The sequence below is a fragment of the Aspergillus terreus genome, genomic scaffold (genome assembly GCF_000149615.1).
Source record: "Aspergillus terreus NIH2624 scaffold_2 genomic scaffold, whole genome shotgun sequence".
In the NCBI taxonomy this organism is placed as follows: Eukaryota; Fungi; Ascomycota; class Eurotiomycetes; order Eurotiales; family Aspergillaceae; genus Aspergillus; species Aspergillus terreus.
This window is the reverse complement of record NT_165925.1, coordinates 1,235,555-1,259,988: the sequence shown is the minus strand read 5'-3', so window position 1 is coordinate 1,259,988 and position 24,434 is coordinate 1,235,555. Positions and strand designations below refer to the sequence as shown.

Here is a 24,434-nt window from a genome sequence, read left to right as displayed (position 1 = left end):
ATTTTCTCCCTGGCCTATATGACCCGAGGGGCGGCCGTTTCTCATCCTCCGCAATTTGAGCAATCGCAACACAACTCTCGACTGCGAACAGGGTCAGCATGGACGGAAAATCTGCATCGGCCCCAATGTCGGAGAACCAGAACTCTGCTTCCCCAGCGCGTCAGGATCGCGATATCCTGAATGACAAGACCGAGGAAGACCTTGAACTGCGCATTGCGCCGGATCAATTCGATGAGAAATACCGCACCACCAAATGGGAGATATGGGCCTATTACGCGTGGGTGAATAATCGTTAATCTACAGGCGAATTCTAAACAGGCAGCTAGTTATTACATTGGGAATAATGGACTATCTTTATTCAGTCGGTTCTCGTCTCAGTGTTGGGGTTGAAGCAGCGCGTCACTAACAATCGACGCAGATTTCGGCCCTACTGCCTTTCAAAACCTACTCAGCCAAGCTGCCGGGAGCGGAGGCACGTTAGTCTTTGTCGGGAGGAGTCGATCAGTCGAGAGCATCGTTCTACTCTGTAACGGCATCTCCTTTGCGGCTCAAGTTGCCGTCTTTCTCGTCATAGGAAGCTTCGCCGATTTTGGGACGTGGCGTCCCAATATCCTGATTACCTTGTCCCTCGTCGCGTATGGAATCGGCTTTGGCTGGCTCGGCGTCCATACACCAGATAAATGGCATGTCGGCGTCGGGCTGTACATTGTCGGGTTGATCGCCTATCAGACGACCTTGACCTTTTGGCTCGCAGCATTTCCCTGTCTGGCGCGCAATACAGCCACCCTACAAGCGAAGGCGGATGCTTACAACGCCGGGGACATATCGCGCGAGGAGTATGATCAAGCGGACATGATGGAGCGCTCGAAACTGGCGAATGTCGCTTTCTACGTGCAGTCTCTTGCGGAAATTGTCATCCTTGCTATCATTGTCGGGGTCATGTTTGCTGTGAATGTCAATGCCAGCCAAGACAACAACAATTGGGGTTTGAGTGTGCTTATAGCCTTTGCAACTGGCGTCTGGCTGCTGGTCTCCTTACCATGGTTCATCCTCGAAAAGAGACGGCCGGGACAGGATCAGAAAGGCAAGAATATCATTGCTGCGGGCATATCTCAACTCTACTACGCACTCCGACAAGTTTGGAAACTGAAGCAGAGCTTATTATATTTAATCGGTGAGTCTGAAGATTAATCTAGACATGTACTTGGCCCTAACTGATCCTTAGGTTATTTCCTGTTGGGGGACTCGTTGAACACGACGGTGACCGTGATCGCGACGCTGCAAAACAGCGTCGTGTCATATAATACCCTGCAATTGACGTACCTTCTGATCGTCGGGATAGCAGCCCAGGCAAGAGACACGAGACGCTCCGGGACGCTGCTCCGCTAACAACCATACATAGGCTGCTGGGATTTACGGATTCTGGTTCGTCCAGAAACGATTCAACCTTGACACAAAAACCATGTTCAATGCCATCGCTGTCGGTATCGTCTTGCTTGATGGCTGGGGCATGATTGGGATATGGACCCAGAAATTTGGATTCCACAATGCCTGGGAGTTCTGGGTAAGTCTGCCGTAGTCAACATTCCTGATTGTATGGACGCCGATGGCTAACAGCGGCGTTCAATAGCTTTATCAGGTGTTCTACGGTCTGTTCGTCTGCCCATGGTACAGTTACTCGCAGATCATGATCTCGGAGGTCGCCCCCCGCGGGCATGACTTTTTGTTCTTCAGTCTGTTCAGCATTATTGGAAAGACATCGTCATTCATCGGACCGTTGATCTCGAGTGCAATCATTGATGCCACGCCGTCGCGGAATAGCTCTACTCCGTTCTATTTCCTTTTTGTGCTCAGCATTGTTAGCTTTGGTGTTTTGGCTATTTGGCTAGATCTAGACAAGAGTCGACGCGAGCAGGCGCGTTTTCTACAAGAAAAAGAAGGACGGGAGGAATAGAGCCATCAATAGACCGCATGGTGTGATGAAGAAAACGTTGGTTGTGTACAAGGCTTATTCTTATCGTTCAATTCACATTCATTTCACATCGAAAATTAGAAGACAAATGATCATCTCCAATCAAAACAAAGATTTTGGGTAATTTCGTGTAAATATAAAGGGGTAGAACTCCAATCCATGCTATGCCTAAGCGCCGTATATCGGGTAATTTGAACACGAAGAGTAAAGAAACAAAACCTGAAAGAAAGAACCCACAAAAGAACAATAATCGAGAAGAGATAGAGTGATGCACTCTACGATTCGTCTTCGGACACACTCTCCTTGGACTTGCTCTTCTTTTTCTTCTTCTTCTCTTTCTTCTCGGAGCTGTCGACGTCGGGTTCTCCCTCGGAGTCGCGCTTGCGCTTCTTTTTCTTGTCCTTTTTCTCCTTCTTTTCCTTGGCCGCCTCCAGTTCTTCCGGAGGAACAAACGACTTGGCGCGCTCCTGCATCTTCTCCTCGCGCTTTTGACGCTGCTTCTCCATGACCTCTTCTTTGCGCGCGCGCTCCTTGGCCTCCTTGGACAGGAAGTACTCGCCGGACTCGATCTGCAGGTCGACCTTGCTCTTCTCGGGGGCAGGAGGGAAAGGCGTGTAGACCTTCTTGGACTTGTCGGTGACCTTGAAGGGCGTGCGACGCTTGGACAGGGTGCGTTTCTTGAAGTTGGGCAGGAAGCGGTCCCACGATTCGTTGGCGAGGGTGGGGTCCTTGGCCAGCTCGCGCTTGATCATGAGTTCCTTGATGTGGTAGATCGGATGGATGTTGGCCATGCAGTCGTTCACCACCCGACGCACCTCCTTCAATCCTTTGTACGGGCCCATCGCGGCGACGGTGTTTCCTTGGACGAGGATGTAGGTGCCGGTCAATAGCTCGAGGGCTTTCAAGGTGGATCCGGAGGGGCCGAGGATGCGCTGGCGACGCTTCACGAAGCGCTCCTTGTTCCGGACTTGGTTGCGGATCTTGATGATGTCGCATGCGACGTCGTCTTCGAGGATTTTGAGGGCCTAGAGCGGAAGACGTTAGCGTGCTTATTCAACGTGGGATGGCTGAGGATATGGACAAGCCACTCACCTGCTGCACAGGAACACTTCTCGATAGCAACTTGATCAAATCACGGGCTTTGAGAATCGCGGCCGGGTCGAACGTTTTCCGAGTGGTCTTCACCGTCATACTACCCTCGACCAAATCGAGAGTACAGGCGATACCGAACTTCTCGAGGGCGCGCGTGATGACGGGCCATGCTTCCTTCAGGTAGACTTCACGGTATTTGGGGAAGAGCGTGGCGAAGGATGATTCCTCTGCGAAGCTGCCGGCGGCGTTATCCTCGGGTTTGAATGGTTCGACCTGCTCGCAGGTTAATAAAAAGAAAACCAGGTAAAACCGATGGAAAGAGGGTTCGGTGGACGGACCTTCCATTTGTCAATATCGGGGGTATCCCACGGCTTGTCTCTTTTGTATGTGGACGGCATCTTGGAGCGGGTTGAGAATGGTGCGTGAGGGGAGGAAACGATTGATGGGTTGACTGGAGAAATTCCAAATGACTTTTTTTTGGAGAGCAGGCGGGTCCTTACTAGATTGGGAAGGCTATTTATGCCTGTATATTCAGGCAGCATTCAGGCACCAAAACCCGGCTCACGCGGTAAGCGCCCAAGCGCCCGATCGAGAACGACGTGCGTCATCTGTATGGAGATTATTGTCGTGATCTGTGTATTAGATCAGGCATCGTCCTTCTTATCTCTCTAATATGAAGGCCTGATAGTTATATACCGTCTGATTTGGTGGTAAGATGTCCCAGGCCTCCCCCCTACTACTCTAGGCTGTACGAGGAGACGGCTCATATTTTCACCTTCTACGAGGGAAATCTATTGTCTGTCCAAGTGACTGCATTGTCGTCTAGTCGGTAGGCTGTAGGTAGCTTCAACGTCGGATGGTCCGGCCGAGGAATGTCCGGAAAAGAACCGATATCTGGCTAGATTTCTAGCAAGGCCATAATGGAGCGACAATAGCCTTGAAACGATGATTGCTATGACCCCCCGGTGCCGCACCAGCAAAGACCGGCGTTGTGCATAGACCCACCAGACTCATGTCTTGAATGTTCCGTGCTCTGTAGCCCGTAGCGTTGTGATCTCCAGGTGAGGATTAATAGCTCCCAGATAGGGAGGGATAGGGGCATTTCGAGGAGCATACCGGTATTAGCGGTGCTTCCTCCCCTTGAAACCCGTCAAAGGGGAACTAGTCAGTCTTAGGGGGGATGCTCCTGGCCATGCCGCAGCCTGTGATTCCTGGTAGAACCCGCAGACTAGTGTTGACCTTGGCGCAGGATGAACCACTCTGCCGGGACGGACAGTCGCTTCCTGAGAAAGGCGGAATCGGACGACTCAGGCGCGCCAACGCCAAAAGGATCAGGGTTCCCAGGGCGAATGGCAAACCCAGAAGACCACAAGATGCGAGCTAGTAGAGAAATGCACGGTTTCGATCAGGTAAACGGGGTCTGGTGGTCGTGTCGACGAAGAAAGGAAGGTTTTCGGTACCCGTGTCCGAGCGACAGTCATCATCATATCTGCCATGGGTCCTTTCCGTCGTCATCCCGCCTTCTTTCTCCCTTTCCTTTGTCTCCTCTTCTCCTTACCCCGTGAGGGCCATCACCCTGTTCTCTCTGAGGAACACCATGGTCTATCCGTCTTGACGCTCTCGCGTTTGGATTACCGTTGTGGATTTTGCCGTCATGGGCCGCAGGCCTTCGTTTGCCGCCTTGGGTTGTTTATCTCGTCTCGAGCATATCCGAGCACTGGGCCGACTACCCTCACTCCGCGGTGTTTCGACCTCCCGCCACTTCTCAACAAGAGCCTGTACCTGTAATGTTATCTTTCAGGTTAGTATCGCTGATGGCTTGACCATTATCTTGATGTATGTCACGACTCACCTATTAGATTACAGTGAAGGACACAGAAAGATCCGTCTGAAGCTGTGAAGTGTTTAGTTCATTCTAAGCTCTTGAAGCACAACGACACGATACCTATTCCATATGGAGAGACGAAGATGACAGGACTCTCGATGTGCCCCGTGAACGATCCAGTGCAAAACCTCGTTTCCAGCTAGGAACCGCATACTGACCGATCCTCGTTGCCTGCCTCCCGCAGGTAGTCACCCTGCCTTTCGTCCAATGCAAACGTATCTAAGACATCAGCTCGCTGTTGAACGCGTCATGGGGTGTCTATACTCACAAGGGGAAATATGCTTTCAGATTGGGTGTATCAGCCTCTTGCCGCGCACGTGCTACCAGGCTCTCGAACTGGTCGGCTGCCATATGGAGACGTTGAGTAAATGGGTAAAGCGCCATGGATCGAAGGAGGCTTTGAATATTGTCGCGATTCATTGTACCGATCTCTCGCATTCGCGGGTCTGGAGAGGCATAAGGACTTCATCGGCATAAGATGGTCGATCATAGCCTTACCACTGGACCATGCGGACAAAGGAAGAGGTATCATTCTCGCATCGACCTCCGTCAATCCTCCTGCAATAAGCAGATTTCTTAATCTGGTCCCCACACGAAGGTCTTTCGCTTCTCCAAGGCAACCTAGATACTGAGTGCTCCATTGCCTCAGTGCATGCCTTTCTGTGATGGAACCATTATCGGATTGGACATTGAAGTATATTTCGACCAACTGTACCCAACCCCCGGGCCTCAGAACTCTGTGCATTCCAGGGTTAGTCAGGAGTTCATGCTGGGATTCTTCACATCCCGTCAAATGCTTCTTCAAATGCCAGACCTTTGGATATCCCGAATATAACCCGGCCATCGAGCTCGATTAATACCAGTTGCGACCAGTCTGGAGTGAACGAGATCGAAATGATTCGAAGGGAAGGTGAAGGGGTGGTTCAGATCGTCAACCTGAGTGAACTTGCGTTAGCACCCTTTGCACCCAAACGAACACATAATGCGAGAGGTATCGTTAGACGCCTTGAATACCCTCCGATGGAAGGCTCTGGGCCCATGGATTTGAATAGTATCGACACGGGGTCTCTGGATACCCTCTTTTTTACGCACCTGCAGCCACAAATTCTCGGGGGTATCGTCTGGGTTCATGTGCGGTGATATATCAACTCCGATGACCTTGTTCATCAAAAGGGTTAGCCGGGACAACTACGACGGGGACATTGTTGCTACCGACCTCGCAGTCTGGGTGTCGCTCCGCAACGTCCACGGCCCACGATCCGGCGCCATAACCACAGTCGAGGATTCTTCGGAGACGAGGAACAGGCGGAAAGATAAGCCGGTTGTCAAAGACCCTGTTGAGAACTTGGTGTTGGGACTCGAGACGTTCTGCTTCTTCCTAAACAGATGAGGGGATCAGCACCATGTTTGGCATGCAAGCGTGTTCGCTCTTACCTCATCCACCGGCTCGAAGGAAATACGGTGATCAATGGAAAACTTTTGGTAGCCACGTCCCCGGATGTTGATGATGCTGAGATATTTCTCGTCCAGCTCTTCTGTCTGCGAATCAGGACTTCTTCATCAACAAACAGCGGTTAGTCTTCGTCGTTCTGCCGAGAGGGTGTTGGGTTCGGTACGTCATTTTAGCGCCAGCCTCTGTGGGATTTGATGAGCCAGGTTCCAGAATTCCGTACTTTCGGACAACGAGTCGGTGGTCGCCGAGTTTCCCTGAATGACCTCTCTGTTATGCGATTTGACATGAGATGGTGGACAAATTCTGTGTTGGGTCGACCAAGGCGGCATCAGAATTTTGTCGGCCACAAAACGATCATCGGACGCACGCCAAAGGAGTATATTCCAGGGCATGAAAGATCGGAGTAGGGCTATGCGGGACTCAGTTATCGTACTAAAACGTACGGATAGTTAAATCCGGTCAGCCCAGTACCAGAGTTTGGTTCGGCTTCAAGGACAGGCAGACCATTACTGGCAGAATCTCTGCCCTTGACACATTCCTCAACGGAGACCGTTGTGGACTATGCTACTCGCGTTATGACTTCCATGCGTCCTTGCTGCTTCGGTGCAGGGATCGCACCGACTCCAACGGCCATGTACGAGTACGCCCCAACCCTTCAGGCCTATTGATTACATTTCCAGCGAATTGGGAGGAAAAGGAGGGGCTAGTCCCTCCGGAGAGCCCCGCGATGCCGACACAATTAAGCACAGAAAAGGCCGAGCGATCATTCTTCCCGGGAGAAGATTCCAGCAGATAAATCGCTCCTGAGGAAGGGTGTTGTCACACGACGTTCGGTGTCTTCTTCGAACGCCGTTCCGTCTGGGCGAGTAGCAATGGTCATCCTTTTTTTGTGGATCTAAAGATTGGGGCTTTTGCCATCCCTGCTGACCCTCATACCCTATTACCTTGGATTATTAAGGCCTCTACTCCCTCCAGGTTGGCACGAACACTCTCCGTTACCCGATGATGTCACGGCCTTGCTTTACAAGACTTTACCGTGGTTTCAGGGGCCATGTAAAAAAGAGATGGCGTACTTTGTTCGAACAGCACATGGCTGTGGAAGACAGTATTCCGGAAATAGCAAATTTCAGCTTGGCCTGATTCGAGGCGCAGTGGCGGGTATGACGAGCGTTTCCGCCGTATGGGCCCAGTCACAGGAAACAAAATCCGAGAGAAAGGCCCTACGGACATCGACACTATGCTTAATGAAGCAATTGGTGAATATCAAGCTTGCATGAACTGCTCCTCCGCAGAAGTATTGGGGTCTATTTGGTCCTTGCTCAATGGTAGCGCCGTCGCACCATTGATTCCGCTGTCGAAGTGCCTGGCCAGCCCCTTAGTTATATGATGAGCTGAGTATGGGGAGCCGGTGGCTGTCATAAATCTCCGATGCTGGTATGGGCGAAGTGGCCTTCACGGAGTGGGGGACGTATTATTCGGTGGATCAGGATGTTCTTCAGCACGGCCAGCTTTGGTTGGCGATCAACGAGGACTAATATAACAGCAATCGTTCCTGAAGGCTAGCTGATCCATTTTGTTGCAGACGGCTCGCCATTATTTGCAACGTTCTTACCCGCCCCCGCTTATCTTCACCGCTTCTTCAGGGCGCTACTCATTGTTTTAGATGCTGAAGAGGATGCCACCAGACGCACCTCGGATGGGCCACGGCCAAAAGGAGGATAGCAAGGCGTCCAGTATGCTATTACTTTTGCCAAGTGACCAATGATAACTCCCCCAGGTTGGCGATTGCCGAGAGGCTGCCTGGAAGACGAGGCCTGAACGATCGTGGAAGACACTGTCTTGGGAAAACCCACACCATCCCTTGGTGTATGCCTGGAGTATGAGGAGCTTCACGTAGAATGCCCGCAGGTCGAGTTTCCCGGCCATTCCAGAGGCGAAGAAGACTACGACAGGCGGATGCCTTGACAAAACACTGGGCTCTTGCCATCATCGAGAGAAACATTGCTGAGCATTGACTGTCATTGGCAGTACTACCTGGCTTGGTGGGGGGCCCATTACCCATTGCGTCTGTCCTCCGAAGGAGCGCGGGACGTTGCGGGCTGTGTCCGTCAACGTCTCCGATGCATGCAGACAGGGGACTCATGCATGTCAAGACGGTCGGATGTGTCCGAGTCGACAAACATCCCGGTTGTCGGGTTCGTCTGATAGACGATGGGACACAGGGCCAACAAATACAGATTGGCAGCGAACCCAGGACCATGGTTCGGTTTCGGGAGGCAGACGATAACTACGGCGGTTCGACCCGCTAGTGCCAACGTGGCTGGGGGACTGAACCCACCAGCTTTCTTCAGGACAATGAGATGAGATTTTGCACAATCCACCAAGATCACGGCCTTCGGTTACTAAAAATACAGTCCTCACGACACCTAAATCGGACCATCGGGCGAGCAAAGCTCGACTCGGACGCTGCACTCACTCGACGATCTTTTCCACCCCCGCCATATACTTCACACTCGCGGCGACAATTTCAATGACAAAGTCCACTTCCTCGTTGGTGCGAGGAGCGTAGATCAAGACATATTCTGCGGGCAGAGAGAGAGGCTTTCCGGCCGTCAATATACCCGGGACATGAGCGCCCGATAAACCGTTACGCTGGGCCCAGCCAGCCTCGAAGAGCTTTTTACCTGATGTCGGTCAGTAAGTACATACATCTGGATGTAATTTTTTGCTAGTACATAGGGCACAAAAGAGACGACCTACAGTCTGCGGGAGATAAAATCACATGTAACGACGAATCTTTCATGCGATGGATGTGCGCAGTCTCGCCCTGCACCTGAGCAGCTACCGGTGCAGCATTCTCCAGCCCATCAGCGAGAAAAATCGCCTCATCATGCATTTCCAGGTTTGACTTCTTGAGCTCGACTAGGTGAGGGTTTCGGGCCGCGAGGTCGTTGAATCGTTGGATCAATTTCTAGTCCTCTACTTTAGCATGACTTGTTCTATCCAAGCCCTGGCGAAGAGATCAAGATGGGCAACAAAGACAGGCTGGTGGTAAAAACCTCTTTAATGTCATCCCCAGCCCAGTCGGTCAGCTGTCGATTGGGTACAACGTGCGGGCCGATGACCGGTCGATCCCGTTTCCTCGCGGCGACAGCGTCATCGGATAAGAAGCTCGCCGTCTCTCCAGCGAGGATCTTACGTTCGTACACGGTCGTTGAAAAGACTTCCTTCGCAAAGGGTTGCAGGATGAGCCTGCTTGCTACCCAGCCGAGTGGATTGTATGGCGGGCCGCCCGGGCCGTAAGAAAGAAACGTGCGATAGTCATTGTAGGCGCGGGGAAGAGTGATGGCGAGCACGGTGCCGACGATCACCGCGAGAGCAATTTCTTTATTCATCTTGGTGAGTGTGGATATGTTGCTGAGGACGTGAAGACGGGTTTTAGGGAGTATTGGGCCTCTTTATAATCCAGGAAGGGGGGAGGAGGGGGGAGGATCTCACCACCCCTCGGCTGCTTACTTCCGTTCCAACGGCTGGGTGTACAATGCTGACACTCCAGAGACCGACGACAACCCTCCAGATACAGATGGACAGATGGATTGATTGAGACTAAGCAATGCACTCCTGGCCTTAATATCATAACCCCCAATTTCCCTACTCCACGCCCGGGTATTTCGTTGTCTATAGCAGAGAACCCACCCAGTTCCTTATACTCCGAATTGACATCCCAATGCTAAGTTTAGGGATTAAGATGTTGGACCAGCCACTTGTTCGAGATCAACCGCCATTGTGTACCTTATTTTGCCAAAGGTCGGGATGTCGTCTCACAGGTTGACCTTTGAGGCGCGTCTTAGCAATGGCACTAAAGGCGCGATTTGGGCGGCCTGGACCTAACCATGACACAGTCATGTCCGTAACCTGAACCCTCAGTCTTCCTTGCTTATGGCGCTCAGGGCGTGCGCCAGTTTGAGAAGGACAACGCTTTCAGTGGCCGCGAAATAATTCAGGCTGTGATAGTACATATTAGTGCTGAACGATCTTCTACAAATGAAAGAGACAAGAATGCCTACCTGTCCATCAGGATTCGGAGGTGACGGCTGAAATGATCCTCGTATCGCTTCAGCGTGTCCTCCAGTTTCCCAATGCGCGTCGGGTCGTAACCCCTTCCGTCGGTACTGGCGGCTTTGTTTCCTGTGAGATCCGGGTCCGCCGATGCCAAAGCCCGTGCCAGCGACGAGGCAGTCCAAGATGCGAACATCGTGCAGCAGGTCATCAGTTTTGAATGGATCTAGACTCTATTAGAGAAAGGGTGATCCTGTCATGCAGCTGAATTGCGCGCTCACCTTCAAAAGCTTAGCCTGGGTGAGCATGCACTCCTTCAGGCAGGTGTCCAAGAAGTCGACGTGGTCCTGCATTAGTTCATCGACTGTCCGGTTCACCTGTTTGGTGCCGTTCACGGTCACTTCAGACCCGTCTGCGTCCGTCCCGTTAACTCGGTCCATCAGGTTCTGCCAGTTCGGCTCTATCACCTCCGCAGTACAGAAGTAGAGAAGCTGCTGGACGAACACGAGCATCTTTGAGCGAAGACTCCATGCGCGCCGTTTCCACATTTCCAACCTTCGGTCTGATGATTTATGTCGCCAGCCAAGCACTTTGTTCTGGTCTAGCCAGGCTGTAGATAACAGGTTTTCCAAATGACGAAGCGACAGAAGATGACGGAAGATGAGTTGATAGCGGAGAACGGTCTTTCGACTGATAACGAGAGACAGGGGGAAGGGTACCGAGTAATCGAGCTCCAGAGCATCGAACCCAGCAATATCCCTCTCATCGTCTCCACCTTGGGTTGGAGGGGCCTGATATTTCTCGAAAGCTGCTTCGGGATTGTCCTGGTCGATCCCTGACACACTCACAACCTGCATCAACCATTTTGTTAAGCCGATTTTGTTCATCCGAACTTTAACATCTTCTTTGAAGGGATCCTGCGCTGCAATACTACCGGGTTGACGCAGAACGAGATCTAGGAGAGATTGGAGCTTGTTTTCATTCACACTCTTGGCTGGTTTGCGGAGTTCCGACGCTCCCAGTTCAAGGAAGTACGAGAAGAAATCGGAACGATCGAGGAAGAAATAGTGTTTCAGCGACCGAAAACGAGTGGTGAGCGAGTTCTTTGTTAGGAGAAGATTTAGTAGGGATGCGTTGGCGTATGTGTAAGCTGCATTGACGTTCTCCAAAAACCGCGGGTCGTCGAGCGTTTTCGGCACGTCCTTGACAGCTTTGCTCACATCGACACCACCGCACTCTCGCACGACATTGAGATACTTTCCTGCCAGGAGAACTTTATCTCTCACGCTGTCCAGTTGTGGAGGGACTTCGTTCTCTCGGATCGTATATCGCTTCTCCCAATATTCATCTGTATAGTCTTCCTCGAGCTTCTCTCGTTTAATCCATTTCTGCTCTTTAACAAGGAATTCGGCATGGGGGTCCTTGATCCCTCCGTGGTGCAGCCACTCGTTTAGCATGGCCATATATGGCCGACTAGCTTCCCGGAGCAGCTTTTCCAGGAGAGTTTTGGTGGTGGGATCTCCAGAATATGTGGCGAGTCGCTCAGTCAGAAGTCGGAGGACATTGCCTCCCTTGCAAATTTTCTTGCTCGACATGGCACCCGGTACAAGATCTCCTCCTTCTTTGAGTTGCTCCAGGATATTATCAACGTCGTCAAAGTCATCAATCGACTCGTCAAGATCCTGATCTAGTAGGCCATTTCGCCGAAGCAGTTCTTGACCCAAAGAGTATAGCTGACTCAAACATTGGGCGGTTGGCATCGTGTGGAGATGAAGAAGATGCAGGGTGAACGCTGGGTTATGTAAGAGTTGATTCTCGAGCTGCGCAATAAGAATCAAGTAATCTTTCAGTAGTTTCCTGATCGTGGCACATAGAGCATGGTTGACAGCGCCGTACTCCGCGCGACTCTGGATCTCCACGAAAGCCTCCAACGCGCTGTAATGCGTAGCCATCTTCAACATGGAAGTAGTGAGATCCCTGAGAGTGGGATCTAACCCTGACGGCACATGGAAGACCGGCCCAGTTAACCGGTCTTTTTCCACGGCTGGGTCATAAGAACCATGATAGTGAATATACTGGCCCTCAAACCCCATAAACACAAACAATAAATCCTCCAGTAGTACCTTTTCTTGCGCGTCGGCCAGCAGTTCACGGAGGGGTGTTGGCTGTAGCGATTGAGGCAGAGCCGAAGCTAAAGGGGGGACCGAAACTCGAGTAGCCAAGGGCGCGGTGGAATGCGGGATTAAGGACGCATGTGGGTTCCAGGTCACTGGAGGAGAATCACAGTCAGTATCTGGAGATGAATCGTAGGACTGGTACGCGACTAACCCTCCGATGATTCCTTTTCTTTTTTGCGCAAGTTGGGACTGGCGCCGTCCACCTGACTGGCTCTTTTTGACTTGGATCTCTCCCATTCGCCTCGATTCCCTGCACTGGACGATTCTTTGACAGGATTTCGCGCTCGTACATGGGTTTTGTCTCTCGAGTGGATTACCATCCGTTCAGTCCGCTTCTCGGTCGTAATATTTTGTTGTTCTCGGGGTGTTTTGCTCTTATGAGCTGATGGATTTGCGCGATGGTCCATATTTTCCGATTGTAACGGAGATGCGCCGCTGCGTGAATTCGCCCTCTCAGCATCACCGACGCGATTCGACGCAACGCGGGGTCGTGGAGCGTTCATATAGCTTGCGCGCCGGTCATTGACGGACATGATCCCGCAGTACGATTGGGGCGGTCATGCAGCATAGACTGGGGCAGGAAGGAGCACGACGGGGATTATGTGTGAAGAGTAGGAAATGGCGCGCGAGGATGGGTGCGCCGACAGGGCAGAAAAACAACAATAATAGCTATCGTTGGGCGAGTATATCGGTAGTAGCAGTCACGTCCCGGAGATTACGCGGTACAGTCAGCAGCCCGTTCGTTGATGCCTGATCACTGCCTGAGGCCCGCACGGTCGCTCCGCCAGGCACTCAGCGGTGTTGCGTAGACTACCTTGACTTCCTGGAGCTTCATCCGAGCTACCATCTTTCCATCTCCAGCTCTCTCATCCCCAATCTTGCACCCCTTATCCTGTTCTTTTCCCTGCCGGATTCTTTCCCCCAAGCGTAACCACACTCTTCCTTTCCTTTCCATCGTCATTGTTCTCTCCAGATAATCCAATATGTTCATCGCGCGTTCGGAATATGGTAAGCTGCGTCACAACGTTCCTCTCCGCTGCGGCCCATCTAACCAGTATTCTCCACAGACCGTGGTATTAAGTACGAACATGAACACTCTTTCCCCGGCGATTTCGCCCATATAGTCTAGATTCTGACGATGTCACCCCGTCAGCACCTTCTCTCCCGAGGGGCGCTTATTCCAGGTCGAATACTCGCTTGAAGCCATCAAACTCGGTTCCACAGCGATCGGTGTATGTTTCCCCCCCTGTGGCGTCGAAACCCTGAGTCTCCACGACAAAAATTATCGCATTGATGGCGTGCCTCGCTCGAGCAAGTCTTACGGCCATATCTAACACCGTGGTTAGGTAGCAACATCGGAAGGTGTCATCCTAGGCGTCGAGAAGCGTGTCACATCGACCCTTCTCGAGGCTTCCTCCGTCGAAAAGATTGTCGAAATTGACCAGCATATCGGTTGCGCCATGTCCGGTCTGCAGGCAGACGCCCGGAATCTGGTCGAACATGCCCGCGTCGAATGCCAGAACCATGCCTTCCACTACGCCGAGCCCCTGCGCGTCGAGAGCTGCACCCAGGCCATTTGTGATCTGGCGTTGCGGTTCGGAGAGACGGGTGATGATGAAGAGAGTGTAATGAGCAGACCTTTTGGTGTGGCTTTGTTAATTGCGGGTTACGATGAGGATGGTCCTCAGCTGTGCGTTCCCCATGGAATATTGCTACTGCTTTCCTCTTTCATATAAAAAAAGAGGGACGGTCTGTAGGGATTAAGCTAACTCTCGGCCCATCTAGATATCATGCTGAGCCGTCCGGTACGTTTTACAGATACGACGCAAAGGCGATCGGATCCGGAAGCGAGGGTGCACAAGCGGAACTGCAGAACGAATACCATCGCTCTCTTACGCTGGCCGAGGCAGAGACGCTCGTGTTGAAGACCCTGAAGCAGGTCATGGAGGAGAAGCTCGATGCGAAGAATGTGCAGCTTGCCAGCGTGACAAAGGAGAAGGGATTCCGTATCTACAACGACGAAGAGATGGGTCGGGCTGTCGCTACGCTCGGCGGCAACCAATGAAGAATACATTGAGAAGGTGGTGATGGCCTATAAATGATGTCAGAAACGCTTAGGTGTCCTGTTAAGGACCAAGATTTATCTTGATGTAATAGAAAAGAACATGGCCATCTGTCTAATGATCTGGCGTCTTGCAAGTGTAATTGGACGCGTTACTGGTAGAACTGTTGCCCGATGATATGCAATACAGTGAACATGACTAAACTACCTCTATGTATATACAGGTTATATCACTATATATGTATGAATCCGCCGCTTTACCGAATTTTATAGACACAGGGCTTAAGAACAGCCGCTTCTTCCTCCGGAGTCATGGTGTTGTTGGGATCCACAGGCTTCTCGATGAACCGCTTCTTACCAGGACCGGCACCCGCAGGCACGACGGAGGCATATTTGCCCTTTTGCGGAGCGCCGCCCTGCTTCACAAACTCCATCTTGACAAACATTTTATTCGACTTATCCACCGATTCAGGTTTGAGGGCAAAGCCGCGGGTGCGGAACACCTCGACAAAGGCCGAGATGTCCGTCTCGTCATCGTTGGATGGGCGAGCATCTTCAGCATAAACCTCGTCGTCATCCAAATCAGAGCCAGCGTCGTCCTCCCCGGCTTGCTTTTTCTTCAGCTTCTTCTTCTCGGCTTTGGTAAGAGGTTTCCGAGCGCCAATTTGGGCTTTCTTGCGCGCGACCTTGCCAAAGCGGCTCTTGACCTCGCTCACCCAGCATTCGCCCTTTCCATCGCTGCGAAGGACCCGCCAGGCTTCCTCCACAAAAGACACCCAGTTAGTGCCCATCAGACTCAAACAGAAAATGGCCACATCCACAGAGCCATCATCCGCAGGGAGGTTGGAGATATCTGCCTTGGTGATAGGCGAGTCCTTCGGGGCATGCAGATCGTAGCTGAGAAACTTCGCGTTCAACTTTTGTGCGGAAGGGAGCAGTGCACGGGCAAGTTGCGCATCTCCGCAGCCCAAGTCAGCGATCGTGCAGGTCCCGTTAGGTCTCCGTGGAAGGGGCTGAGTTCGGCTCCTATCCGGCTTAGATCCCTTCTTCACCATCACCTTCCCACGAGCACGAATGGTAGCGATATATCCATCAACCGGGTTGGACGGCCATGATTCCTTCACCTGGCGTGAAAATCCCGCATGGTATTCATCAAACAACTCAGGGTTGGCGGTGAATAGCTCGAGAGCCTTCTCGGAGGGAGTGGTGTAAAGGGTCTCATTCAGATGGCGGAAACGGGAGGAGATCAGTTTCTGCCGCATGGCCTGCTGAAGAGGGGTGAGAATTGCCTGCGTCTTCGGTGGGGCTGCAGGTAAGGAATCGGCGGCCGTTGAGGCAGGGGATTCTTTGGGAGATTCCTCCGACGGTTGCTCCTGTTTTTGCTGCTTCTTGTTCTTGTTCTTCTTTTGCTTTTTGCTCGGCTTCTCTGCACTGTCTAGATCATTGGACTGATCCTCAGCGTCTTTATTCTTCTGGGGGGTATTGCTGTTGTCCTGTTGCTTCGGAGGAATCTGAGTGTTCTGGCCTTGCGACTTCTGCTCCTGCTTGCGTTTCTTGTCGGCTTTCGCAGGGCCCTGCTTCTGACCTTTCGGCGCGGGACCCTTATGTCCCTCAATGTGGCGCCGATACATCTCATCGACATTCGATTTGGTGACACGATCATCACGCTTGCGCTTTTTGGATCTATCGTTGGGCTTGGAGGTAGAATTGGCCTGCTGGCCCTGGTTTTGCGACTGCGCAGCCTGCTGAGTCTGCTGTTTGAGCGCAGAGCTCGACACGGACCAACCCGGAACGGCGAACATGGTGGGAGGATGTCAGACAATAATATGCCTGACAATATGAAGTAGTTCGAAGTCTGTCTGTTCTGAGCCCACGACAGGAGAATTGCCGTCTGCGATCTTCTGCAAGCGAGACTGCAGTGGTGGTGAAATTGGCGGCATCCAGAAATTTTCTGGCAATAAAAGGCGGGATCGACGGGTTTTTGCCGGAGAAATGAAGGCGGTCAGCTCGTATCGAAGCCATCTATGTACATCGTGCGCTGGATGTCCTACATCACTTTCCAACAGAGGGATCATCATGTCTGATACCAAGGAGGAGTTTGTGGTATGTATTCTACTGCTCATAGACTACATACGTTAAAGACAGGGGACCAATTCTGTTTTGATGCGGATTTTCCGAACTGAAAGACTCCCACCGGTTCATCCCCCAACACCTGTTAAGGGGCATGAGAAGATTGGCTGAAAAAAAGCTTATAACCACACGCAATAGAAATGAGATGATCCTCAAACAAAAGGTCAAGATGCTATCCCCATGATGATTGAAAGCTCCGAATAGACCAACTGGCGGGGATCAGCAAGAAACTTTGGCCGAGGGACTCTGACCAATAATGAGGGGATCTCACTCCGACTGTCAGACATCTTCTCTCCCTCCTTTCCTCTCTCCCTCACCCTTTTCCTCTTGTGCGTGCTTGTCAGCCATCCGTCTCCTTCCCCTTCTCTCGACTATGGAACGGACTCTCTGCACTCATGGACGACATCAACCCATCCGGGCCGCATTCCATCGGTGGTATTGCGGATCCTGATCTTCCCACGATGACCCAGGAAAGCGGCACGGAAACAACAGAGAAGAACAATGCCTCACAACAAAAGATCCCCAAAAGACGTACCAAAACAGGGTGTCTAAGTAGGTGATCGACTCTTCTACATTGGGATTTCATCTCGAAACCCTGAGAGAGTAGCCCCATTGACTGGAATGAATAGCATGCCGACAGCGTCGCATCAAGTGCGGAGAAGAGAAACCCGTATGCAACAACTGTATCAAATCCAAACGAGAATGCAAAGGCTACGCCCAGCGCCTCATCTTCAAAGATCCTGTGGGGATTTCGGGGTCGTCACACGGTGGACATGCATTGCATCATTCAACCCCAGCGGCAGGGCCGCATGGATATCACGCCCCTGCGTTCTCCCAGCCCAGGCCACCAGGGCCTCAACCACCAGTACTGGCTCCCCAGCCGACTGTTTTTCCAACAGAGGGACAAACGACTCTGTCAGGGGGCGTTAAGTCTAGTCCTCCAGGCCCTCTACTTCATGGTAATCACTCGGGACATCCTTCCACCGCAATGCCTGGTGCGTCCATGGGAGATCCAGACATGCCTCAGGGATGGCTGCAGCCTCCAAACACCAACTTTAATGTTCATCAAGCCTATCACATGGATGAATCCAACCGCACTACACCCGGCCAAATCCAGGCATATTCACAATTTACACCAGCGTCGCGCGGGTCGCTGCAAGAACAAGATCCATCTGAACAACCGTCATATCCAGCGGCTTCACATGGAGTCACATATGCTGAAGACGACGACTTCTTTGGTGTAGAGTCAGACGACGAACCGGAAGCCCAGGTGGTGACGCAGAACTTCAACCAGCTATCCCTGATCATGGCTTCTGCGAACAGAGATGACGGACCGCCACGCTCTTTCACAACATACTTGAATGAGCCCAATGTGCTAGCTTCTTATCAACCTACACCGGGGTCCTCTCTGAACAACCCAAAAACAGCTCGAATTTTCCTCCACTTCATCCATTCCACTGGCCCCTCCATATCCATCTTTGAGCGGCATCCAATTGACCCTTCTACGATGTTTGGTGCTCCTGTTCCTACCGCACAACAGGGCTTATGGACTTATACATTGCCTTTCAAGGCATTAGAGCACCAGGCATTGCTGCAGGCTATCCTGGCGCTTAGTAGTCTACACATTGCATATCTACAGGAAGCACCTCCTACAGTCTCGCTCAAGCACTACCATTATGCTCTCAGGAGAGTTGGCGTGGCAGTGGGCCTGCCAATGCGACGAAAGCAGGTGGGCACCCTAGCCGCTGCGCTCTTATTGGCATACTACGAGGTGATGTCGGCGGATCACACAAAGTGGAACAGCCATGTTGCGGGGGCTGTACAGTTGTTGCGTGAGATCGACTTTGCAACTATTACGCGAGATCTCCGACAGCACCGACGCAGAACATGGGCCAAGGCAACCAGCAAAGACTTTCTCTTCGGAAATGCTCTTCTTGAAGATGATCCTTTCTCTGAGCAAGAGAGCAGCATTGACGAAAACCTCATAGGATCCATACTTGGTCATGCAGTCAACTATGACGAATTTGGACGTGTGGATGAGGGTTATTCGCGTCCATTCAATCCAGAACTCACCCGAAAAGATATCGAATCCTTCAGGATTCAGTGCGATCTTTATTGGTGGTGCTGCAAGCAGGATATCATCCAAAGTATCATCGGTGGAAACCCTCTATTGTCAGTAGAATCTTAGTTCGTGCCAATCCACAAGCTGACCTTTAGTTCTAGCATGGCGTTTTCTTCATTCGGACAATGTCCTCCGCGGGCCGCAGTGGGCCGGCTGGATGCAATATATGGTTCTGCGGACCACCTGTGGCTTCTGTTGGGTCGACTAACTGACTTTGGGTGCCGTGACCGTCGTCGGAAATTGAAAACTTTCAAAGCCGCTGGTTCGGAATGGCGACCAGGCCCGGAGCTCTCCAAGTTCATGGCCCGGTTTGCACCGCGGAGCCCAAGTAGCAGCTCGCCGCCTCCAAAGCCACCATTTCCAAGCAATTCCTCCCAGAAGAATACAACGGGGTCAGGGAATTATGGCCCCAAATCCACCAGTCCATCATCGCAGAGTCCACCCATGTACGGTATGGTTCCTTCCACTGGGCCCCGGTCCCTTCCACCTGCATTTGCAGAGACAGAAAGCGGAAGGGATTCTCCGAAAAAGAACGAGGAAGAGGAAAATATGACATACGAGCACGCAGAGCAGGAGTGGGAGAGCATTCTGTCTACGTTTGAAATGTTTGCTCGCGCTCTCGGGCCTCACTTCTTGCCGCTCCCGGCGGACAGTGCACCTCCCATAGCAACACCATTCGGACCAGCCCTCCAGTATCGCACGCAGACAATTGCGGTAATCTGGGGCTTCTACTATTTGGGTCGTATCTTGTTACACCGGCTACACCCGTGCATGCCTCCAGCGATGATGGTAGCTGCGGGCGTAGCGGCCCCTACAACCGGCGAGTTCACCCAGCTGGTGGGAAAGATCGCCGCGGGGATCTATTACCCGCAGAGTTTCAACATCGAGACCGGAAATCTCAGCCCTACGCTGGGCTCATGTTTGATCGAGATCACGGTCCCCATCTTTTTTGCCGCCATCCAGTATACAGATCGGGCCCAGCGGTGCTGGATCGCCACGAGGCTGCGTGAAATTAGGCGCCTGACTGGGTGGCGGTCAGCTGATGCCATCGCAGACGGTCTCGAAAGGGCCTGGAGGACTGCAGCAGACCAAGGACGAGGTCCCCCGTATGAGCCGCCTGGTGACGGGGCTCATCAGCGACCCGTTGCGCCGACAGGAGCCACGCGTGGAGCGGCAGATGCAGTCACTGAAAGGCGATTTGTAACTGTCCAAAAGCCATATCGTACATATGCGAAGGGAATCCTTGGATTAGAAGAGGAGCTCCTCAGTTTGGAATTAGAGGACCGTCTGTAGGTCGGGCCTCGGTCAGGAAGTTGTCCCCGATTGGCAACCCTAAGAAAGGATGGTGATGTCTGCTGGAGGGGATCACTTGACCAGTCTGCTCTTTCGACGTCCACACTGCAGGCATGTGTGATGTCGGAGGATATAACGGTAGAATGATTACCCTCTACGGTAGGATTCCGTGGTCGATGACGGACGATCCGCAGCAGGGTACGAGCCGGCCTGAACACATGGCACCAGAAATACGCCGTCCCCTTGCAGGCGGCGTGGATGCATGATGATAGAGTAGTAGTGGAAATCGCCCGTTGGCACCACTTGGTCAAATTCAATTTACCATACATGGCACTATGGCTTTAGTATGTCTTGTCATCCAGTAGACGCCTTATTGTATTACCTACAGCGCGTAGGCACAGATTAGTGGACTCCCCTGCTTCGGGCATGCCGATCCCAACTGGCATGAAGCCATTTGCCGCCTTATGTGACAGGGAGGTAAACGGTTGGACATGACAGGCGCAGGAGGCGGATGGTGATGACGACGGCGGCGTGGCGAGTCGCCGGCCGAAAGAGTATAGATAGTAACGGGCATGATAGGGCACGGCGCTGATCTCCACGAACGGACGTCATCGTGACTGGCCGATGTAGTAGGTAAGCAAACGTCTTTTTGGCAGCTCGCAGTTGACATTTTGACATTTCTTCAATATCAAGCATTCTTCTCCTGATCCTCCCCGACCATCTACTATTTCTATAGACCCATCTCAACCAAGGTACGCTCGAGGTTGAATCTCGATCTGCCCCGCTCTCCTCGTGCGGCCCGTCGAGTCAGCCGTCATTGTCACCCACGGTTCCCTCATCCGCCCTCTCTCTCTCTGTCTCTCTGTTGACATTCTTCCCCTCGTCATCCGCCCATGACACCACTCCACATGCCTCGATACGACGATTACGATTACCGTCGCTCGACTGGAGCTCTCGACTCCGAACCCGACCGCTGGGACGCTGACCGTTTCTCTCGTGAGCGTCGCGACCGTCTACACTCTCGTGGCCCTCCCGTTCTCGACCGACCCCGTCGGGTGGACGACGACCGCTTCGAATTCCGCCTGCACGAGACCGAGCGCTACGGTCCTCCTGCCCGCCGGCTGGACAGGGAGTACGAAGATGACCATCTCATTCACCCATCCGGACCGCTCGTCCACCGGCCGCGCGCCGACAGCCCCCCACCGCCTCCCCGCCCTCGCCTCCTCCGCCGCCAGTCGTCGCTAGACACCTTTGATCGCATTCCCTCGCGCAAGCTCGATGAGTACTACTATCGTGACCACGTGCCCCGGCGCCCGGTCAGCCCGCCTCCGCGACGGCGACGTTCCTTCCGCCGCTCGCGCGAGTCCGACTTCTACGAGGACATCCGCATCGCAGATCCGGATATCTACGGCGATGAGGAGTTTCGCCATTTCCGCGAGCGCGCTCAGGTCCCGCGCGCCCGGCCCCGCCGTCCCAGTCATGTCCGCGAGCGCATTGTCGAGGAAGTCGAGATCGAGAAGCCGTACCCCCGGAAGGGGAAGACCAGGATGCCGCGCAAGCTCGTCCACACGCATGCGATTCGCGAATTTGGGTATCCCTTCGAGGAAGAGGTACGTAGCTTGCTGGTAGCGGGCAGATAGAATTGCAGGTGCTGACTGACCGGCGCAGGGTGACATGGTCATTATCCAGCTGGCGCTGTCGAAAGAGCAGATTGATGAGGTGATCAGTCGCAGTCGCGAGATCAGACGCCGCTCCGAAAGTAGGTGGCCACGTGCCCGGACACTGTGAGAGACGATGGGAGCTGACCCTCTCCAGCACTGGTTATAGAAAGCTCGCATTCCCCGGTGCGGGCGGTGCCGCGCGAGCGAACCGTGGAACGAGTCGCTTTAGAGCCCTACACCCCCCGATCCAGCCACAACATGCTTATCGTCGAGGCGTCGCCGTCGCGGCACTCGTCGCGCGCGAGACATTACGATTACGACCTGGAGGAGAAGCGCATCAAGCGGACGGTGTCGCGGACTCGGTCGGTGTCGGTGCATGGCCGGCCCCGTCGTCGGTCGTCGCCCGTCCGTATGGTTACGCGCTTTGACCGTGACGAGTCCGACAAGATTAGCGCCGGGCCCCTTGCTGTCGTGGTGCGTCCTCGAGACAGCGAGGAAGATCTCGAGGAATATATGCCGCTGGAGCATCGTCGAAGCGGGGACTATATTCGGGACACCGAGATCATCCACGGCGACGGTGATGTGGAGGAAGTGCTTGAGGTGAAGACAGATCGCAGAGGTAGGCGAGATAAGCGCTTCACATGAATGATGGATGCTAACTGTGTGATAGGCCCGAATGCTCGCATCCTTCGTGCTATGATGGCTACGTTGACTTGAACGGTGGTGACAGAAGTGACGTTTCTGTATTATATGGATACGCTTGTTCTTTCTGATGAGACTCAGAACGTTGGATGGATTTTCGGGTGCTTTATCTTGTTTATTTCCATTGCTTGATCTAGTTTTAGCAGCCTCTGGCTATGAGATGATGATATGAATGATAGTACTTATGGAAGTGTCGTGGATACCCTCGCTGCAAGACATTGTTCTACCCGTAGCACTAGCTTTGTAATGATGTGTCCTCTGAAGAAGGAGTTTCTTATCTTACAAAGTCGTTGACTGTTCATAAAAGTAATACCTGAAGTGCTAGACACTTCCGGCTACAGTCCCATGCTACAGAATCTGTATTAACCAAAAGGACCATTGCACTACCAAAAAGTGCCAAAGCACCTAGTGCTATGTGTAGTGTAACAATACAACCTTTCATTTGTTTGACCCGTCGATCGTTGTCCAAAGGCCAAGGGTCGATTGTGTACAGCTATACAGCTGCTCATGAGTCGAGAACAGTGCGGATGTACACTCAAGCATGTAGAACTGGATTCTGAACTGGATTCCCGTTTGTTGAATACAGGGTGACAGCTTGTAACTGTTCATCGGGAGATATTGCAAGATTCTTTGCCACGCTGATGAGTTTGTTCCCAGTGAACATGTTGTCTTTCATCTTGTCTGGATGACCCATCGTGATCGTCAGCCGCTCAAGATGACACTTGCTGCCGAGTTCATGCAAGAGCTGTACGATGCAAGAAGGGAATGGAAGTCTTCTTTACTCCTTTATCGAATACTCTGCGATCCTTCTTGTTTCACTCACAGTTTCTGACTGTGAGATGTGGAGGTCCAACTGATCTCAGAGAATGTCTTCCCATTCAAGTCTAAATGCGCTGATGGGCGTGATTCCTGGGATGTGGATAAAGAGTCTGAATCGTAATGAGACATCGACATTTATTACCGTACAACAATGAGTTGACTTACCATCCTTCGGCCACACTTACGTCCTTCGCCAGATTCGGGGTCGAATAAATGCATCTCGACACAACCCGACCTGAACGCGCGTTTCATTTTCCCTCAGCTGATCAAGCTTGGCCAGAATCACGGTTTTGATCCGACCCTCAGATGCTCGCAAAAGCAAATCTGCATTTTACCTCAGATCATCGAATGATTCTGAGGAACCGATCTCAGGCGCAACCGCTGGCCAGATCGTATTGTCCTCCGAAATGGCACCAACCCAACCTGCTTTATTTCCGGGCATCAGAACAAATCCCACTGACGGTGCCCGTCAAAGAAAGTCTGAGACTCTTCGAGAGAGATACAGGTCCATTGAAGAAGAGGTACTTCTATCATGGTGGTGGAAGCTTGCTTTTGTACCCTGATCTCGGATGCTACATCACTGCAAGATACCTAGGTAGGGAATGATGATCCGCCCAGCTTGATACAAGACTTCCCTAGTTAATATACCTAGTTAATAACGGTAGTTAGTACCTAGTGACAATACCTAACGACGCCATAGTAGCCACACCACCGTGGAGCTCCCTACCCTCAACATATCCCCACAGTCATTATATACTGCTCTGTTCGTCGGACTACCAAAGAGGCAGTTTTTTACGCAATAATCCATGATAAAATCAAGCTTATGACTCTTCCAGTCGAACTCCTCGATAACATTGAAATCTGGAGCCTGATATTGGCATAGAGCGAGACAGTTTTCAGCCGGGGACCTTGAGAAGGTTGGGGTATGAGAAATAGCCCTCTTTGGGTTGGTCGTCCAGGAAGCTCCAAGGCTTAGGGATTTAAAAGAGGGGGGGGGGGGGGGGGGG

General features: G+C 52.4%; 10 protein-coding genes across 10 annotated transcripts; 4 read left to right on the top strand and 6 right to left on the bottom strand.

Moving 5' to 3' along the window:
* Positions 1 to 98: 98 nt before the first annotated feature.
* On the top strand, positions 99 to 1,954 carry ATEG_01442 (MFS transporter; the record flags this gene model as incomplete). Its single annotated transcript, XM_001208807.1, has 5 exons — positions 99 to 291; positions 419 to 1,174; positions 1,226 to 1,260; positions 1,403 to 1,564; positions 1,631 to 1,954. 5 exons carry the CDS (start codon positions 99 to 101, stop codon positions 1,952 to 1,954), a joined length of 1,470 nt encoding a protein of 489 aa, XP_001208807.1.
* A 293-nt stretch (positions 1,955 to 2,247) lies between these two features.
* ATEG_01441 (90S preribosome/SSU processome component KRR1) lies at positions 2,248 to 3,462 on the bottom strand (the record flags this gene model as incomplete). Its single annotated transcript, XM_001208806.1, has 3 exons — positions 2,248 to 2,997; positions 3,065 to 3,337; positions 3,403 to 3,462. The coding sequence occupies 3 exons, from the start codon at positions 3,460 to 3,462 to the stop codon at positions 2,248 to 2,250; spliced, it is 1,083 nt and encodes a 360-aa protein (XP_001208806.1).
* A 2,288-nt stretch (positions 3,463 to 5,750) lies between these two features.
* Positions 5,751 to 6,794, bottom strand: ATEG_01440 (uncharacterized protein; the record flags this gene model as incomplete). Its single annotated transcript, XM_001208805.1, has 5 exons — positions 5,751 to 5,885; positions 6,042 to 6,107; positions 6,166 to 6,327; positions 6,384 to 6,484; positions 6,623 to 6,794. 5 exons carry the CDS (start codon positions 6,792 to 6,794, stop codon positions 5,751 to 5,753), a joined length of 636 nt encoding a protein of 211 aa, XP_001208805.1.
* A 2,080-nt stretch (positions 6,795 to 8,874) lies between these two features.
* On the bottom strand, positions 8,875 to 9,797 carry ATEG_01439 (uncharacterized protein; the record flags this gene model as incomplete). Its single annotated transcript, XM_001208804.1, has 3 exons — positions 8,875 to 9,086; positions 9,163 to 9,373; positions 9,462 to 9,797. The coding sequence occupies 3 exons, from the start codon at positions 9,795 to 9,797 to the stop codon at positions 8,875 to 8,877; spliced, it is 759 nt and encodes a 252-aa protein (XP_001208804.1).
* Positions 9,798 to 10,325: 528 nt separating this feature from the next.
* Positions 10,326 to 13,045, bottom strand: ATEG_01438 (gamma-tubulin-complex subunit SPC97; the record flags this gene model as incomplete). Its single annotated transcript, XM_001208803.1, has 4 exons — positions 10,326 to 10,407; positions 10,470 to 10,687; positions 10,743 to 12,730; positions 12,790 to 13,045. 4 exons carry the CDS (start codon positions 13,043 to 13,045, stop codon positions 10,326 to 10,328), a joined length of 2,544 nt encoding a protein of 847 aa, XP_001208803.1.
* A 576-nt stretch (positions 13,046 to 13,621) lies between these two features.
* pup2 (proteasome core particle subunit alpha 5) lies at positions 13,622 to 14,703 on the top strand (the record flags this gene model as incomplete). The annotated part of the gene is made up of 5 exons (XM_001208802.1): positions 13,622 to 13,646; positions 13,706 to 13,718; positions 13,792 to 13,874; positions 13,989 to 14,328; positions 14,424 to 14,703. 5 exons carry the CDS (start codon positions 13,622 to 13,624, stop codon positions 14,701 to 14,703), a joined length of 741 nt encoding a protein of 246 aa, XP_001208802.1.
* A 149-nt stretch (positions 14,704 to 14,852) lies between these two features.
* Positions 14,853 to 16,502, bottom strand: ATEG_01436 (rRNA processing protein RRP8; the record flags this gene model as incomplete). Its single annotated transcript, XM_001208801.1, has 2 exons — positions 14,853 to 14,904; positions 14,962 to 16,502. The coding sequence occupies 2 exons, from the start codon at positions 16,500 to 16,502 to the stop codon at positions 14,853 to 14,855; spliced, it is 1,593 nt and encodes a 530-aa protein (XP_001208801.1).
* A 1,316-nt stretch (positions 16,503 to 17,818) lies between these two features.
* On the top strand, positions 17,819 to 20,245 carry ATEG_01435 (putative C6 finger domain protein; the record flags this gene model as incomplete). The annotated part of the gene is made up of 2 exons (XM_001208800.1): positions 17,819 to 19,002; positions 19,048 to 20,245. 2 exons carry the CDS (start codon positions 17,819 to 17,821, stop codon positions 20,243 to 20,245), a joined length of 2,382 nt encoding a protein of 793 aa, XP_001208800.1.
* A 908-nt stretch (positions 20,246 to 21,153) lies between these two features.
* ATEG_01434 (uncharacterized protein) lies at positions 21,154 to 22,623 on the top strand (the record flags this gene model as incomplete). The annotated part of the gene is made up of 4 exons (XM_001208799.1): positions 21,154 to 21,855; positions 21,914 to 22,004; positions 22,061 to 22,525; positions 22,577 to 22,623. 4 exons carry the CDS (start codon positions 21,154 to 21,156, stop codon positions 22,621 to 22,623), a joined length of 1,305 nt encoding a protein of 434 aa, XP_001208799.1.
* Positions 22,624 to 23,143: 520 nt separating this feature from the next.
* ATEG_01433 (uncharacterized protein) lies at positions 23,144 to 23,646 on the bottom strand (the record flags this gene model as incomplete). The annotated part of the gene is made up of 3 exons (XM_001208798.1): positions 23,144 to 23,333; positions 23,432 to 23,537; positions 23,613 to 23,646. The coding sequence occupies 3 exons, from the start codon at positions 23,644 to 23,646 to the stop codon at positions 23,144 to 23,146; spliced, it is 330 nt and encodes a 109-aa protein (XP_001208798.1).
* Between the last annotated feature and the right edge of the window lie 788 nt (positions 23,647 to 24,434).